This window comes from Astatotilapia calliptera, chromosome 22 (assembly GCF_900246225.1).
Source record: "Astatotilapia calliptera chromosome 22, fAstCal1.2, whole genome shotgun sequence".
In the NCBI taxonomy this organism is placed as follows: Eukaryota; Metazoa; Chordata; class Actinopteri; order Cichliformes; family Cichlidae; genus Astatotilapia; species Astatotilapia calliptera.
The window spans coordinates 19003347-19020448 of NC_039322.1; the positions used below are offsets into that span (position 1 = coordinate 19003347).

At 39.3% G+C, this 17102-nt stretch overlaps 2 protein-coding genes across 2 annotated transcripts; both read right to left on the reverse strand.

Annotated features, from left to right (window-relative positions):
- Positions 1 to 6644: 6644 nt before the first annotated feature.
- Positions 6645 to 8051, reverse strand: LOC113014997 (granulins-like). The gene is made up of 4 exons (XM_026156883.1): positions 7902 to 8051; positions 7511 to 7813; positions 7182 to 7348; positions 6645 to 6843 (listed from the first exon to the last, which is right to left on the reverse strand). The coding sequence occupies exons 1-4, from the start codon at positions 8049 to 8051 to the stop codon at positions 6810 to 6812; spliced, it is 654 nt and encodes a 217-aa protein (XP_026012668.1). The 3' UTR covers positions 6645 to 6809.
- A 4773-nt stretch (positions 8052 to 12824) lies between these two features.
- Positions 12825 to 15155, reverse strand: LOC113014220 (granulins-like). The gene is made up of 5 exons (XM_026155609.1): positions 15071 to 15155; positions 14764 to 14910; positions 14381 to 14683; positions 14074 to 14247; positions 12825 to 13390 (listed from the first exon to the last, which is right to left on the reverse strand). Exons 2-4 carry the CDS (start codon positions 14908 to 14910, stop codon positions 14080 to 14082), a joined length of 618 nt encoding a protein of 205 aa, XP_026011394.1. The 5' UTR covers positions 15071 to 15155; the 3' UTR covers positions 12825 to 13390; positions 14074 to 14079.
- Positions 15156 to 17102: the final 1947 nt, after the last annotated feature.

Consider the following 17102-nt stretch of genomic DNA (forward strand, 5'->3'; position numbering starts at 1 on the left):
CTTGTTGTTAATTTGAGGTGACGTTGAAGAAGTTTGAGGTATCCCTTCTTCTTCTTTACTATTCCAACCACTTTTTTTTTTACTGACATGATGCATGTGAGGCATGATGCTACCACCAGCTGGCACAGTGTTCTTAGTTTTAAAGCCCCACCTTTAGTCCTCCAAACATACCACTTATCATTGAGGCATCTCAAATTCTGTGTCATCTGAGCATAAAACCTTCTCCCAGAAGGCATTTGGCTTGGCTATGTGGGCAGCTGCAAATTTCAGTACATCTTGAAGGTGTTGATTTTGAAGCAGGGGCGTCTTTCTTGGTCAGCACCCTCTCCGTCCCTGGCAATATAAAACTCACTTTATTGTGGACAGTCATGCTGTTTCAGCAGTTTCCAGTTTCTTGCAGGCTTGAGCCTTGGTGGTTCCTGGGTTATTCCTGAAAGTCCTAACCAAATTCTTCTCATCTGAGGGTGAGAGTTTGGGTCTTCTCACAGACCTTGGGAGAACATCTGAATAATAACTGATGATCTAAACAGTTTCTTAGAAATTTCTCCAAAAGTTTCTACAATTTTCCTTCTTAGGTATTCACCAAGTTCACTGGACTTTTCTGTTTGGTCAATCCACCGAGTGCTGTCAAGCAAACCCTTATTATGCTGGCAAAGAGAAGCTACCAGTTGTAGTCAATCATGATCACTAAGAAGTGAATAGAGCTCATCAAGTTGGATGAACAATATGTATACATATATCTGAGCCTGTATGTATACTTTTAACTCTGTGTGGATTAGAGAAAATCCAAAATAAATTCAAACTCATGCATTAAATTCTTGATCTTTTAAAGTCACTAAATATGTATGCTTTACGGTTCAAATAAATTAAAAATACAAAACGACCATTACCTTTATGTCCTTGATAAGTCCATGTAAACTTCTGAATACAACTGTACATATCATTACAATTCTGCACAATCTTTTAAAACATATAAATGTGTCCACTGCTTCATCTCTGCAAACGTGCAAAAAGTTTACTGGCACTCACCGAGGCAATCAGCGTCTGGTTGCTGGGCATAACACAAGCATATCTCGGCTATGAGTCGATTACAACTTGTAAAACAAACTACCGCTACCAGATATTTACAATAAACAATGCATGCAATGATGTTGATGACAGCTTTTATTTTGAACACATAAAACAAACAAACCAATTAATATGCACATATTGTTTCTATCAAACTGGATGTTTTCCAGTCAGTAAATGTCCCTATAGTGATCCATATACCAAGACACGACAGGTTTTCGTGCATTAACAGAATTCCATCCAGCTATAACATTCACGGTGATCACATGGGATTGAGACCCTTTGGTCTGTAAAACCTCCTGCGCCGTTCTAGATGGGAATTACTGGAAAACTGTTTGCCGCAAGTACTGCATTTGTTACTCTTGGTCTGGCTTTGCAGGTGTTGAACTAAACTCTGCAGACGGTAAATGTCTCCCACAGATTCCACAAACATGGTTTTTATCCCTTATACAGTATGTGTTTGCACATGGGCTTTCAGTCTGTACATGTAATGGAAAATCTTCCCACACAGGAATAGGAAACTGGAGCTTTGATTGGTCGATATCTGGCTTCACAGGAGGTAACAATCTTTTCACACACAGCTTTGTCTTTGATCTGAGCGCATCTGAACTTGAGCAAAGTGTTTTTGTGTCCTTTGACTTCTCAGTCTTGCTGCATCTTCCATCTTTGGAACCTGCACTGATTCCAGTAGAGTGCAGAGTTTCCCAAGTCAGTGCCGATATATCACACACCATGCATTTGGGAAGAGATTCCATTGCCTGAGCTGAAGGTGCAAAAAGAGAGAATCCCTTGCTGCTTTCACTCATATTTCAAATAAAACTGTTCACATAGTCAATGACGACAGAGTCCTGGGGGCGGCTTGGCTCTAGACTTTGTTCTCTCATTTGATTGCTACCTTTTTCCTCGTCTTTGATCTGCAGTTGTGAGCACTGCGTCTGATGTGTGTCTGTCACTCAAAGGTTTAACAGCTGAATTAAAAGCCTTCACCTTTTCAAAGCTATTTAAAGTCCAGTTTAAAACATTAAAAGCACAACACAATAAGACCCAGACATACTTTCCCCTTGTTCATGAGTGAGGGGAGAGTGACAGACAGATTGGTGTGATGTCAGCAGTGATAAATGAGGTCACATGAGGAGAAGACACACAACAAGTCTGGAAAATAAATGTGAATTTGAGGATTTAGTTACTAAAAAAGACACTGCAACAGTAGTCAAATGTTGATGGAAGGTGTAACCGGACAAACATTAACACAGCAAGTGCTGGATGATCTGCTTGCGGGCAGTTCATAATCATTTCTGGTCAGAGATTTGTTGCATGTGTTGAGTTTTACTTGAATTTGTTTCACTGAGGAGAATAATTTAGGTGACCAGTACAACAAGGGAATATAATCTGGAGATAGGGGTATTATTCTGGTATAGCAGCAAAGTATTGCCTAAACCTCAGTGACATATAAATGTGAAATCTTACACAACCAAATACAATAGCGCCACATTCAATGAAAAATTACATATAATTTTAAAAAAAAAAGCAAAGCTTTTACATTTTTTTGCTCTGGACTTTGGAGTCTGAGACATGATTACCCAGCGATGTACTGGTCTGCATCACATTTAAAGGCACTACTAACACAAACAATGTCTTTTTACATAAGGGCAAAACACACACTCATTATTGTACTAAACAAATAGTTTCATAAAATATTTTGCTGGTACATTAAGAATGGCTACATTGTGACATTATTTTCTGAGCTGTCATTGTAGGAAAAGCACAGAAAGCTACAAATGAGAATCAGCAGCTTGACCGGTATGTTAAAATCATACACCAGTCACGTGAAAGCCTTTTTTCTACTCCAATGTGTTCTCTATATAGTTTCTGTCAACCATAACCTTAACTCTTAGTGAAACAGTGAAACTGAGAGTTGAGGAAGGGTAAAAAAAACCAAAAAAAACTAAACTAATAAACAACAACAAACAAACCCAAAATCATATATTGGATATAAAATTTGTTTTTGTGATATTAAAATCAAATTCAATGAAACAAACCAACACAAAGATGTATGCCCAGACCTAAATCCTACAGAAAATCTGTGGGGTGCCCTGAAGAGGGCTGCGCACAAGAGATGTCCTTGCAATCTGAGCTGACACCAAAAAACACTGTCACACTGAGCCGAAACAGTGCAAATACAAAAATTTGTGCATCCCCCCCATTAAATACATCTTGATCGTGTTACATATTATTTTACCAATCCGGTAAACTGATATTCTCACAGTTGGTGATGTGCTTTGAAAGTGAGGAAAGTAAAGCCTCCTCACAGTGAGGATAAATACAGCTGCTTAGTTTAACACTGGTGTCAGATACATGGAGCAGTAAAACAAACAAACAAACAGCTGGACTGGTGCACATTCCCTTTAAGTGTTTATTTTCTGGCGCATTTATCATCTGCTAGTTCAATGAACCAATCTGAAGCCCCGGCTAAGTTGGATTTGATGATATTGTCCAGCGGCAGTGTTGGTCAAGTTACTTGAAAAAAGTAATCAGTAACTAATTACTGATTACTTCCCCAAAAAGGTAATCCCATTACTTTACTGATTACTTGTTTTCAAAAGTAATTAATTACTTAGTTACTTAGTTACTTTTTAAAAACACGATTTACAACCTGAAGAGGTGATAAAGCGATAGATCTTTCAGCCCAATTCTACTTTTTCTACATAATCCATCATACAAAATGTAATCAAATGGAAAAGTCTGTTTTTTTTTAACTTGTTTTATCAGTTTTAATCTTTTAACTTTATGCATCAAGCAAAAATTTAATTATATGCAACATTCTCTGACGTGAATAAATTAGTTTAACATTTAAACCTATTTTCTGCACATTCCAGCACATGAAATAAAATATTTTTTGTGTTTACACTCACTCTTTCAAATAGATGCAAGTAAAACACAGCAGAAAATAAATAAAGTCAAAGACTCAGCGGTCCTTTTGCTCTATTTTCACCTGTAAAGCAGGACTGCGGTAGGCGGAGGTTTACCCTGGTGCAGGTGTGCCGCAGCGGTCAGTGGAAGAATCCACGAGTTTCTCTGTGAATTTCTCATTACGTCGTTGCGCACTCGGTGCTTACTTGGAAGTTTAGGGGTTTTTTTCGCTGTAAAAAGAAGAAGTTTTCTTCCCACGCACAACGGACACTAATGTTTTTGGCACTTTTTATGGAATCAAACTCAAAGTAAGGTCAGTACTTCCACGCTTTAAACGCTGCACCTCATACTCTCTCCCACAATCGATATATGATCCATTGTTGATCTGCACACAGCTGTTGTCACTAACGGCGCACTCGCTTACGTCACTGTCGTGAGACATTCTCGCAAAAAAATCACGGTTTTAGTAACGCAGTAACGCAGCGTTCCTACGGGAAAGTAACGGTAATCTAATTACCGTTTTTGCAATAGTAATCCCTTACTTTACTCGTTACTTGAAAAAAGTAATCAGATTACGCGTTACTGCCCATCTCTGTCCAGCGGTTATGCTCGTTTTCTTCGTTTGGATGGGTCGCCTGCTTCTTGTAACTTGTATTTTTTCACCAAGCACTTCAGAAGCAGGAGCCTGGAGCCGTCTGAAGACAACTTCCGTTCTTCCACTTGACTCACCTTCACCCCACAGGGCGAATCCGCTGCCTCTGTTTCTTCTTCCGACTCCGATGGAAACTGCGGGACAAGCGGTGCTGCTGCTCCCAAAGGTTACATAGTGTCAGTGTAACAGTTTCATCCTAACGTGCGTCAAGCCTGATGAGGAGACACAACTGCTTCTATTGTGTTATTTTGTTGTACTTTATTTGAACTATTTAAAATTGTACGCACATACTTTATTATTCTTTGTTTTATCAAGCTCTTATACTCCGTCTTTCAGTACTGCCAGATATACGTTTGGTAACAAATTTGTTAGACCACTAAATAATTTAAGGTTTATGCCACATCTGCCCTGAATGAACAGTACTTTTAATTATTAAAATCGCAAGCGGAAGAGAAGGGATTTTTTTTAGGTTTCTGTAATGGTTAATCCACCTATAAGGGTAAGCTCTTTAATCAAATTGGCATTTTTACTGCTAAAATTCTATTTACTGTGGTTTTCAGTGACAGAAAAAAAACAAACTAATGAAAAAAAAATGAAAGCACATTATTATTATTTTTTTCTTTTTCAAAATTACAGTCATTTACTTCAATTTTTGAGCCTTTTTTTTTTTTTTTTTTTTTTTTTGCCTGTCCCGTTTGGCTCTTTTGCCATCAGAATTGTTGTCTAAAGGCAAACAAAGATGCCCAACGGATTTACTTTACCAAATGGACCATCCCAGCCTTGCCGTATTGGTCTATTTGATTCACCTTTGTTTATTTTATTTTCATTTGCTGAACATGGGACAGACTTGACTGGGGAAAGAAACAGGAGAAAGAAAGAGGGAAAGAAAAAGAGCGGGGAAGAGGAACATTGATAAAGGGCAAAAAACAAAAACCCACAAAACAAACAGACAAAAAATACATATATCAATCACCTGGATCACCTGTTGAGAAAGAAAAAAGAGAAAACAAGCAAAGAAAAAGAGAGCAATATAATAAACAACATCACCGCCATGATCTATGTGAATATAACAGTAAATACTAAATATTAAACATTATTGTGCAGCACAAGAGATCGACAGCGCACAGTGTGCTTTGAGGTAGCAGCCAAAAAGGGTGTAGTTTGTGTGTGTGAGCACCCGTGTGTACACCTGTGAGCGTGAGCGCGCTTGTATTTAAAAGGTTCCTTTATGTAATGATCTGCTAGAGGGTGGGGAGCCACGGCCCCGTCCTCCTGGGCATGAAGCAGGTATGGAGGAGATCAAGGCTCCAGACCCCAACAAGCAGCCACCAGGAGTGAGCCAGCGGGTACCTGGACGCCCATCCCCGGACACAAAGAACCACCAATGCACTGATGTCTGAGGGCGTCTGCCACTGGCAGGGGGAGTGGTGGAGGGAGATAGGCCTCCATACCATGGAGGGCCTGAGATGTCCCTAGAGAGGTGGCGTCTGATACCCAACCTGACATATAGACACAAACAAACAGGCACACACAGATACAAACAGCCATTCCCACCCTCATGCTCTCATATGCAATTACTCAGCAGGTTGAATTTTTGAACCTGAATAAATGAATAATTAAAAAGTTTGTTTGCGGTTGAACATTTGAAGGTCCATCAGCTTCAAATTTTGTGAATACAAATGTGAATTCAGCCATTAAAAAAAGTAAAATTACTTTTACAGATTTTTTAAAATATTTGTGTTGTCTTGTTCTTACAACTTAAATTTATTAAGCACTGTAATTCCTTTTTGTTGAAGGCACTTTTTTTGGTCCATCAGCTTCTGCGTTTCCCCATAATTATACTGTGGCTCAGCAGCAGGGGAGGCTGACACTCCATCAGCTCATCACGCCTCCCCTGCATAAAAGAGTATGCCAGGACCTGAGGTGTTGTTGTTGTGTGTGTGGCTGGCAGCTGAAAAGCTGCAGCAGAGAGAAGAGGAAATGCATTTCAACAGATTTCTGACCATAATAATAGTAAAAGGAAACTCTTATAAAAGAAAAAACTATTTAAAAAAAAAATAGCCACAGGACATTTTAGGCATGTTTCTGTGATCCTAGGATGTCCCAAGGGTAGGCTCGAGTTTTCTGCATGAGAAGGAGGAGGGCCGTGGCTACATTCATGCTCACAGAGATCGTTCATCTACGCGGCATCGGCCCTGAAATTGTTTTTACCCCTGTTAGACCAAAAGGAAATAAATATTAAACACTTTTTCTTTTTTACATTTTTGTTCACACATGGTGATACTGATCACTGTTTTGTTGACCCTTATGGGTGGTAAAACCTGACTCTTGCCTACCTATCCATAAAGTCACCTTTTGTACTGCTGTACTGCTGACAATGATATGAACTACTGAGTTACTTGTTGCTTCTTTGAGTTTCTTTCCACACGAGGAACCTAAGTGAAATATTCATTCATCTGTGGAAAGTTTAAAATATCTGAACGGTGAGTTGTGCAGAGACGTTATCCTAGAATATTCTTCAAAACGAAGGTTAGAGTATGGCACTTCCTACCTCCTACTGCTTTCCTTTGTCTGTGGGATGGGAGAAGCAGGTGCTGATGGCAGCGCTGGCTTATAGAGGAAGGAATATGCGAGTTTGTCTCTCACACAGTACGTGTAGGTGTGATCACAGTCCAGTCCCAATGGACAGCAGTGGTATCCATCGAGACAACATTTCCCCTACAAGAAACACTTTTAGTCTCTCGAACAATAATAATGGAGCACTTTTTAATTAAAAGCTGCAGACGTTCAGATGAAAGCTGATTTCATGTTAGTGGAAGATAAAAGGAATTTCATTACATTCATGTGTTGTATTGCACAAGAGTATTTAGGCTGACTCACGGGAGAGTAGGGACAACAGGTCCAGCCTCCTTTTGGGTGTCTGCAGCAGGTAGTGCCATCAGGACAGTAGGTGTAACTGTCACAGTAGACCATTGAACTCTTTATTTGATCTGGGACGTGGCTCTCTTTAAGCTCCTGGAGTGGAGTTCCAGACAGTTCAGGGGGGGCTGGTTTCTCTGCAGCCTCCTTCTTCACCATGGGTATGATCAGCCACGGCTGGTCTAATTTCTCACAAGTCATGGTAACCAGGTTACAGCGATATCCCGAAGGGCAGCAGTGCAGCAGGTCGGCGCAGCACATGGCCTGCAGAGCAAATAAAACAAATTTCTACAAGACTTCCAACTACCACAAATTAAGGTACTACACTGGTGTGTGAATACACCTGACTTACATTTGGATATAGACAGCAGCTATATCCATGGGCAGTCTTGCAGCAGGTACAGTCATCTGGACAAAGACTCTCATCAGGACATGTGATGGAGCATGAAGCAAATCCCCACACAAACATACCAACTGACAGCCACAGAGTGATCCCCGACATCTGCAAGGAAGAGTGTCAACATGACTTTTTATTCTTTGGTTACTTAAACTTCAGATTTTTCTGTTGCCGGCTGCGGTAATGTCAAGTTTCAGTTCAAGACTTTAAAGAAACTTTACCTTTTTTCAGTCACTTACCTTCAGCAAGTGAAGAGCTTCAGCAGCTTCTTGTCACACGTTCCCCTCTGCTGAATCAAGCATGCAGGTTACACATTTTATAATGCAGGTTAGACACTCCCACTGACGTAAACTGTAACATCCCTCTGTCACGTGATGCTCGTATTAAGGCAGACAGGTTTTCAGAACTGCAGAAGGTCAAATCCACAACTACTGTTCTGCTTGGCTTAATAAACAAACTATTAACTACATGTGCACAAGCAGTATAGTTAGGAACAAATGCATTTTTCATTATGGCTTACCATGCACTTCTTTTAATCATACTTTATTTCACTAAAATGCACTAAAATCCAAAAACACAATAGATAAGAACAAGAGGGACAATAACAATAAGGCCATTCTGCATAATGAGCAGTTAAGCCTGTTATGATGATTGTAGGGAAGAATTTTCACTGGGGAAGTGTGTTAAAAAGGGAAGCCTTTAACTGGATTTTAGTAATGTGATGAAGCACATTTCCCCGTTATTAGACTAAACCGTTAATAACAGAAAGCAGAATAAATTTTTAAGTAAAAATAAACCCATGTATAAATGGGAATATATAAAACAGTACCCAGATGAACACTTTGACAAAAACATTTATGTTTACTGAAGAGGAAATATGGGGCAGCATGGTGGCGTGGTGGTTAGAGTTGTTTCCTCACAGCAAGAGGGTTTTGGGTTTGAATCCACCATCTGGATGTTTGTGTGTTCTTTATGGTTTCTCTCCTGGTATTCTGGCTTCCTCCCACAGTCCAAAGATATGAATATTGTGGGGGTTTATTAATTGGTGATTCTAAATTGTCCTGAGGGGTAAATGTGAGTGCAGATGGTTGCCTGTCTGTCTGTGTTAGCCCGACAACAAACTGATGACCTCTTTGTACCCTACAACTCACTCTATGCCACCACTCCTTGCAAATGTGTTTGCAAACCTCACCTACTTTTTCCATTTCTACATCCCTTCAGTGACAGCTATCATTTGTTTTAATCTGCAGCAAAACAGCGACTCCAAACATACACTAAAGATCTCAATATGCTCCAAGAGATGGTTTGCCTTTTATTGCTAAACTCTCTACTGAGAAAAAATGATGCTGTTTGAATGGATCTAATTGATATAAAATGTTTGCATTGTTAACAAAAGTATATTTGAACACATCCTCAATGCATGCCTTCTCCCCAGTGCTAAAAAATTTGTTTCGTCCTATTCCTGCAGGAGTTGTGTGATTTTTAGCGGTTTCAGTTGTTCACTGATGAACACTGAAATGTTAGTGAGGTTCACCTGCTGTATTTGTTGTGCTTTATAATAAGCATAAACCACTGATCACATGTGACAGGGCCAAAGCCATCAGCGCACTGTGAAACAGAAATGGAATTTCCATTAAATTACAGTAAAACACTAACAACACGACCCAACATTCACTGTGATCACTCCAGTGTGCTGTATCAGCAGTAGGTTTTACAGTTTAAAAATAATGATCTCAACTGGCTCATTTCTACTTTTTTGTTTTACTGTAACATATAGTTGTATGACCTGATGCACATTTCATCACAAGTACTGAGAACTTCCTGCAGGATTCTTGCTACTGCTAGCTAAACCTGAAACACGGGATTTGCCCACACAGTCACTGGAAACCACTTCACACAACAAAGTCTAAATGTCAAATAACTGTAACAACCATCGAAATAATGATAATGATAAACATCCATGAGTAGATGTATGTAGGTGCAGGCTCAGTACTTTTGTCCACGTAAGTATGAGCTTCACTGTCACCACTTTAGGTTGCTTCTAACTGAGCTGTACTGGAATTTAATTCTATAACTGCCAAGCATGCAGGAAGGTAGCACCAAAGGAGGAATTCAGAGGTATTTTAAGCTTGCAACACCAACAGGTTTCTTTGTTTTTTCTTACTAAACAACAAGCTGTGGTGGAGTGAGTTGAATGTATTGTCCAAAAAGAATACTTCCCTATCAACTCCTCTCTCTCTCTTACTATGATTGTGTGTGTTTTTCTTTCTTCTTTTTTTTTAATTATGTATTGTTAATTGTAAGAGTTTTTGGAAAGCTTTTATTTCACTGGGTATTTTCTCACCCCACTAATCTGCTTACCTGTTTGAAAACTAGAGGTGTAACAATACTCCAAAACTTCTGTTTTGATATAGGAAAATATATCAATTTTACAACACTGATATGATTTAATAAAGGATTTACTTCTCGATGTGGGTATAAATGTATGGGGAAGAGGGAACTTCCGGATACGAATTGTGGGTGATGCATTTTCTGATTTTTATACATGCTAGACATGTGGTAGAGCTCTAATATGCATCTTTTAATTAGTTTGTGTGAGATAGCGTGGCCAAAGTGGCTGAAGAAGAGCAGAAAACAGATGCTGTCCATTGTAGCAGGTGATGTTTTTTTAACAAACAATGTGACTAAAATTATTTTTGCAAAAACCTCCACAAATCAAAGGCTCAAATGTTAAGCTTGGGAAAATAAATATAACTGAATTTAAAACAACCAAAATTAATATTGAGTGCACCAAGCTACACTGACCTGGTCTTCTCCTCCTGAACAACTGAGTTCTTCTGTTTAAATACTCTCAATCGTTCCAAACAAATAGTCTCTAAAGGAATTTCTTATATGATGGGTAAGACTGAATATTATAATCATCCATTTATTGATGCTGCTTTTTACCACCAACAAAACACACTATTAAAGTGTAGCCATTACATTTTACAATAATGCATACATAACTGAAGCAAACAAATCCCTAGTTTTCTTCCCCCTCTGTACCTGGTTCCATCCATCAAAAATAAACAGGAAGATATGAATACACAAAGTGAAGCAGCACGTTTGTAAGTAAGGTAAGTTCACACACAATAATTTATTTCATTTGGATTTTTTTTTTGTCTTGTTTCCGGTTGATTCTGAGTGAGGTTCCAGTGTGTTCTTGCTTGTTTCAGTTTAGTTTTACTGTCTGTGTCCTTGGGCAAGATTCTGACATCCAAGTTGTCTCTCGCACATCCATCAGTCTGTGTGTGAAACTTCGGTGTAAAAAGTGCTTAGACATAGAAAAAAAATCACTTGTATTGTGTACTTGTGTGTGTGACTGGATGGCTGCAGCATGGAGAGGTGAAGCACTTTGAAAGTGCGTAGAAAAGCTCTCTAGAAATGCTAAGTTAAATGTTTATGTTTTAGCTGAACTTTTATTTGTCTTAATGATTATAATATAGGGGATTACAAATTCAATAACCACTCATCGTCACAGAAAATACAATATAAATGCATAAATATATGAATAGTTTTTAAATATTTCTTTTAAAAATGTACACTAGTGTCAGACAAAGCCAAGCTATCCACTGCACACAGCTAGAGGGACCCTTCAGTTGTTTAACATGCCCTTCAGTGTTTCTATGTGACTGAAAAAAGGTAGCCTATAATCTCCATCACTTCGCTCCGTGCTGTGAATTTAACTGAACGTGGCCTTAAATGTAAAACATGGCATAAACAGTGTTACACCTAATGATAAAGTGTAAAGAATTAACAATGCACTTCTGTCAAACAACATATTTAAGTGATTTAATGAAACAATTTAAAATGAAGCGACAAAGCAAGGATGACTCATTTAGTTAAACACCTTCCCGTCTCCTGATCACTCTCCGGTGGGAGGGAGGAGAGGAGTCAAGGAGAGGAACTGAGAATGTGCAATTTGAGAAATGAGAAGAGGGCGGGTCTTACCCATCTATCCATCCTTCCATCCATCCATCCTTCAAAATGGCCACTAAGGGTCAGCAGAAGCAAGCTGTAAACAACCTGTCTGTAAACATTCTGATATTTCAGCAGTTCAGTAGCCTGATGGCTTTTGTGTAAAAGCTATCCCTGAATCTGCTGGTGCAGGTGTGGATGCTCATGTACACTCCTACCTGACTACAGGAACTTGAAGAGTGTGTGGCTGGATTAAAGAGGATCCTCTGGGCTGTCCTCCTACAGTGCTGTCTGTAGAGGTCCTGGATGGCTGGCAGTTCAGACTTGGTGATACAATGTGCATATCTGGCCATCCTCCACACAGCTTTGTGGTCCAGAGCATTACAAGTGCTATACCAGGTTGTGATACAGCCTCTCAATGGTGCCGTTGTTGAGTATTCTGGGGTTTATTCCAAACCCTCCTCATGATATGCATGTTCATGTGGATAACCTGTCTAGCAACACCAGGCTCCACTCGTAGTTTCTGACCACGTGAGGAATCTAAGATAAATATTTGCTCCAACTCAAATATCTATGTTGCAAATGGGGGACAGATTTATTCCATTTGCTGTGATGTTGTTCTGTGTTTTCAACACTAGGTGTCAGCAGCAAACAGCCCGTTTCCAAAAGAGTGACCAAAACATGGAATAAGTTAGCAGTAATGGATCTGCAGTTTGGAAGCTTTTTAGGCTGGCAAGACCAACAAGGGTTTGTTTTGTTTGTTTTTTCAGTTTGTTCATCAACTTCAAAGTCTTATCTTAATGAAGTATTGTGATAAAGTTGTAATTCATTATGTTGGACTGGTGTAGAGCAGGCTGTGGTGTTCATGGGCACTCAGAATGCGATGTGAAAAGAACATAAATGAATGACTCCATGACCCAGTTTGGAAGAAGATGTTATTTTTATTGGTTAAGTGTGAAAAGTACACAAAGGAAGGAAGAAACCATAAAACAAATCAGAAGCCTTTCACCTTACTACCTTAAATTCAACATGCTGGTCTATACTCACTGACACTCAGTCACAGGGGCAATATAAGACAATGGAATAGATAAAAACCACATTTCCATTACTCAAGCAATAATTGGTGACTCTCCATTATAAAATATGCAGTAACATTAGCTTAAGCCTGTAAAGCTTCATCCATGAAATAATTGCCAGAAAATTAAAATTTTCTGAACGTGGAGGATTTATTGAACCTTCTGACAAATTAAAACAAAAAGAAATTAAATGTTCATTTGAAAGTATAAGATTTAATTTTCACAATTTTTTACACCTGTGTACTATTCTTCAGCATGGCAAAAAGAATTTTAGGGCAATTTTTAACAAAAATAACCAAAAAAATCTATCACAGTGGACTTTAAAGCCATCTCAGCATGTGTTACCATAACGCAAGAGGGGTTGCAGGTACATCTATAGTCACAGCAGCTGAAAATCTGCTTCCTGTGTCCCTGAAATGATTACAAATTGTTCAGTTAGAACAAAATATTTTGGTCAGAATGTTTTGTGTACTCTAAAACAGCATCTATTTAAGTTGCCCCTTCAGATCACAGTGTGGGATGTTTAGAGAAGGAGAAACTTAAACCTGGCGGGCTGCAAAAAGCAATTTTTGCTGCTCTACGATCGAGCCAGCTTGTAACTCTCTGCCTCATTTGATCACTAAGGGGCAGCAGAAATAAGCTCTACTGCTGACACTGAACTGGAATCAACGCAAAATATTAATTTCTCTGTGGGAGATTTGTGGTTATTTAGCTGCTACATGCTCTTTGCATGTTTGAAGCCAGTGTACTTCGGATTTATTAAAATCTTTCAAGGCTGCAAAACTATGAAGAAAAAATACTCAGAGCTGAAGAAAGCCAATGAGTCAGTAATAACTCTCTGTGATATCATCACCACAGGGTTCATCATGTGACAGTATGTCAACATCAGTGACCAAGCCCACGACTATCACGACATTTAGCTTAAATCCTGGTTGGTGCTCAGGTATGCATTGGTATCACATGACTTGATAAAACACCAGTAAACAAAAAAAGGTCTGTAGCCTTTAAAATTGATCTGAACAGTGAGTCATGCAGTGAAATTATCCCAGGATGTTCTCCACATGTGAAGGTGGTTAGAGTGTGGCGTTTCCTACCTTCTTCTAATTGTCGTCTTCCTCTGAAGTTGGGATGAAGGACGCAGGTCCTGAAGGTAGTGCTGGCTTGCGGAGGAAAGGATATGTGAGTTTTTCCCTCACACAGTGCTGGTAGGTTCGGTCACAGTCAAATCCAATTGGACAGCAGTGGTAGCCATCCAGACAACATTTGCCCTGCAAGAAACACTTTTAGTCTCTCAAAAGAATAATTATCATAGCTGCAAACTTGCTTCATGTCAGTGGAAGATAAAGGGAATTTTATTAAAATCATGTGTCTTATTGCACAAGAGTGTTTAGGCTGACTCACAGGAGAGTAGGGACAACAGGTCCAGCCTCCTTGTGGGTGTCTGCAGCAAGTAGTGCCATCAGGACAGTAGGTGTAACTGTCACAGTAGACCATTGATTTCTTTATTTGATCTGGGACGTGGCTCTCTTTAAGCTCCTGGAGTGGAGTTCCAGGCAGTTCAGGGGGGGCTGGTTTCTCTGCAGCTTCCTTCTTCACCATGGGTATGGTCAGCCACGGCTGGTCTAATTTCTCACAAGTCATGGTAACCAGGTTACAGCGATATCCTGACGGGCAGCAGTGGAGCAGGTCGGCGCAGCACATGGCCTGCAAAGTAAGTAAGACGAGCAGAGCTTTTTAACAACCAACAATCAAGTTACTGCACTGGCAGAAAGTTTCTGACTTACATTTGGATATGAGCAGCAGCCATATCCAATATAAGCCTTGCAGCAGGTTGTGGTGTCTGGACAAGTACTCCCATCAGGACACATAGAGCATGAAGCATATCCCCACAGAAACACACCGAATGACAAACACAGACTGATCCTCAACATCTGGAAGACAGAATCAACATGACTTTGCAGATTTTTTTCTTTCTGAACTAAAAAGGTCAGACTTTGTAACTTTAATGTGACACACTAAAGTCCAATTTTAGTAGCAACAACTAAACCATAAAACACTTTACAAAAAAGTTCACTTCTTTTAATCACTTACCTTTAGGCAGTGAAGAAATTCAGCAGCTTTCTGTGATGCCTTTCACACTTTCCCCTCTGCTGTATCACACACAGCTCTATATAGTACAGGTCAGACACTCCCACTGAGTAAGAATGAAAGATTAACTTCACGTAACACCCCTCTATCTCGTGACTCTCATATTAAGACAGACAGGTTTTGAAAATTTCTGGAACTGCAGAAGTTCAAATCTGCAGTTCCAGATTAACTGCTGTAATTACTCAGCTTAATATACAGTCTTCACACGTCCTCATATGACATGACTGTGTATGCACAATAAAGAAGGAGTGGGTCTGTAAGCCTCACCTATCAATCAAAGTACTACACAGCTGGCAAAAGTACAGACATTTTTCAATACAGATTGAACTACTGAGTACTTATGAGCAGTCCTTACGTTCGTACATAACCTGTTCTTCCCCTCCTGTCCTGTCTTTCTCACATCGTTCTCTATCTCTGAAGTTATTAACTTTTTTTCCCTCCCTCAAATGTGTAACCCGTACCTTTAGCTAGCAGACACACTTTTGTGACAAAGTGCACACAATAGTGATGGGTCGTTCGCGAACGAAATGGCTCTTAGAGCCGACTCTTTGACGTGAACGACGCGAGCCGGCTCCTTATCGCGAGCCGTCACGTGTTTTTTTTTTTTTTTTTTTCTCTCAGCCTCTCTCTCGCACTTTTTTTTCCGCTTCACTCTGCACGCGAGCCTTGTGCTTTACGCTGGGCAGAGGGGGGAGGGGCGGTAGTTACACTCAGTAGCACAGGAACAGAGCCAGAGAGAGAGAAAGAGAGGCAGGGACAACAACATTAGAAAGGTATAGTAATCATCCACAACTATTTTCGGTTGCAGATGATAAAGGATTGAGAAAGTTTATTCATGCAGGTCCATATGACAGAGAATGTGCATGTTCTTTTAGTTTTCATATTATAATTTATATTTAATTGTGTTGTGGTTTGCAGTGTTTTGTGTTCTTTTCACTTTAAATTTGTGAAAGGAAAAAGCTGAAAATTTAAATAGTTAAAACTTGAAATGTGAATAGTTGATTTTTATATTATATGATTTATTTATTACATTTTATGTGGAGTGAATAAATAAAAGTATATTTACGGTGGCCCCTAGAGACAAAGCACATACAAACTTCAAATCACGTACGAACTCTGAAGCATGTACAAACTCCAAAACATGTAAAAACACGTACAAACTCCAAAACACGTACAAACTCCGAAGCACGTAAAAACTCCGAAGCATATAAAAACTCAGAAGCACATAAAAACTCAAAACACGTACAAAAGACAACAGAAGTGCTCCAGGATGCTGGGCGCAGTGTTGAGCCTTTGTTATCTTGTGGCTACACAAGCCAGCAAGTACCAACGACCGGATTTCGTGTGTCGTAGTAACAGGTAAATGAACTTTTTTTTTAAATTATTTGAATATATATATGAGTGCCTGTGTATAAATACACAAACAATACACACATGCTTTCAATTGTGTAATTTAAGTGATCTAGTAGCTCTGCTTTGGAAGTTCAGTTCATGCTAGAAATGTGTTTTGGAGATTGTACGTGTTTTGTCTCTAGGGGCCACCGCATATATTTATATATAAACATATATAAATAAAACCACTTGTTTTTATGTTAGTAATTCCTTTTGTGCATAATTTTATATTATTGTTAATAATAAATTAATTAAAGCAACAAAACAACCTGAAGAGCCGGTTCGGAGCCGAAAGAGCCGGATCTTTTTAGTGAGCCGAACCGAAAGAGCCGGATCTCTAAAAAGAGCCGGAAATCCCATCACTAGCACACAACAGTTTGTGTGTTTGCAAATATTTGTTGACCTGTTAGAAATGCTGGATTTTATAAAGCACTGCTCCCATTATGCTCGCTTCTCTTCTGTAGTGCTAGCTAGAAGCAACTTGCAAACATCTGGTCCAAAAAGTGTTGTTTTGGATCATTTTGGCCTGCTTTAAGGGCTGAATATAGTACTTTAAATAACATATAAATTATACATTTCTGCC

Bases quoted from the DNA above. Each gene is read 5' to 3' on its own strand.
- LOC113014997 (XM_026156883.1), bottom strand. From the start codon at position 8,051: ATGTCGGGGATCACTCTGTGGCTGTCAGTTGGTATGTTTGTGTGGGGA. The intron at 7,349-7,510 runs GTGAGTCAGCCT...TGTTTCTTGTAG, and splicing joins CCTGTTGTCCCTACTCTCCC to GGGAAATGTTGTCTCGATGG. The intron at 6,844-7,181 runs GTAGGAAGTGCC...TTGGTCTAACAG, and splicing joins ACAAAGGAAAGCAGTAGGAG to GGGTAAAAACAATTTCAGGG.
- LOC113014220 (XM_026155609.1), bottom strand. From the start codon at position 14,910: ATGTTGAGGATCAGTCTGTGTTTGTCATTCGGTGTGTTTCTGTGGGGA. The intron at 14,684-14,763 runs GTAAGTCAGAAA...CTTACTTTGCAG, and splicing joins GCTGCTGCTCATATCCAAAT to GCCATGTGCTGCGCCGACCT. The intron at 14,248-14,380 runs GTGAGTCAGCCT...TGTTTCTTGCAG, and splicing joins CCTGTTGTCCCTACTCTCCT to GGCAAATGTTGTCTGGATGG.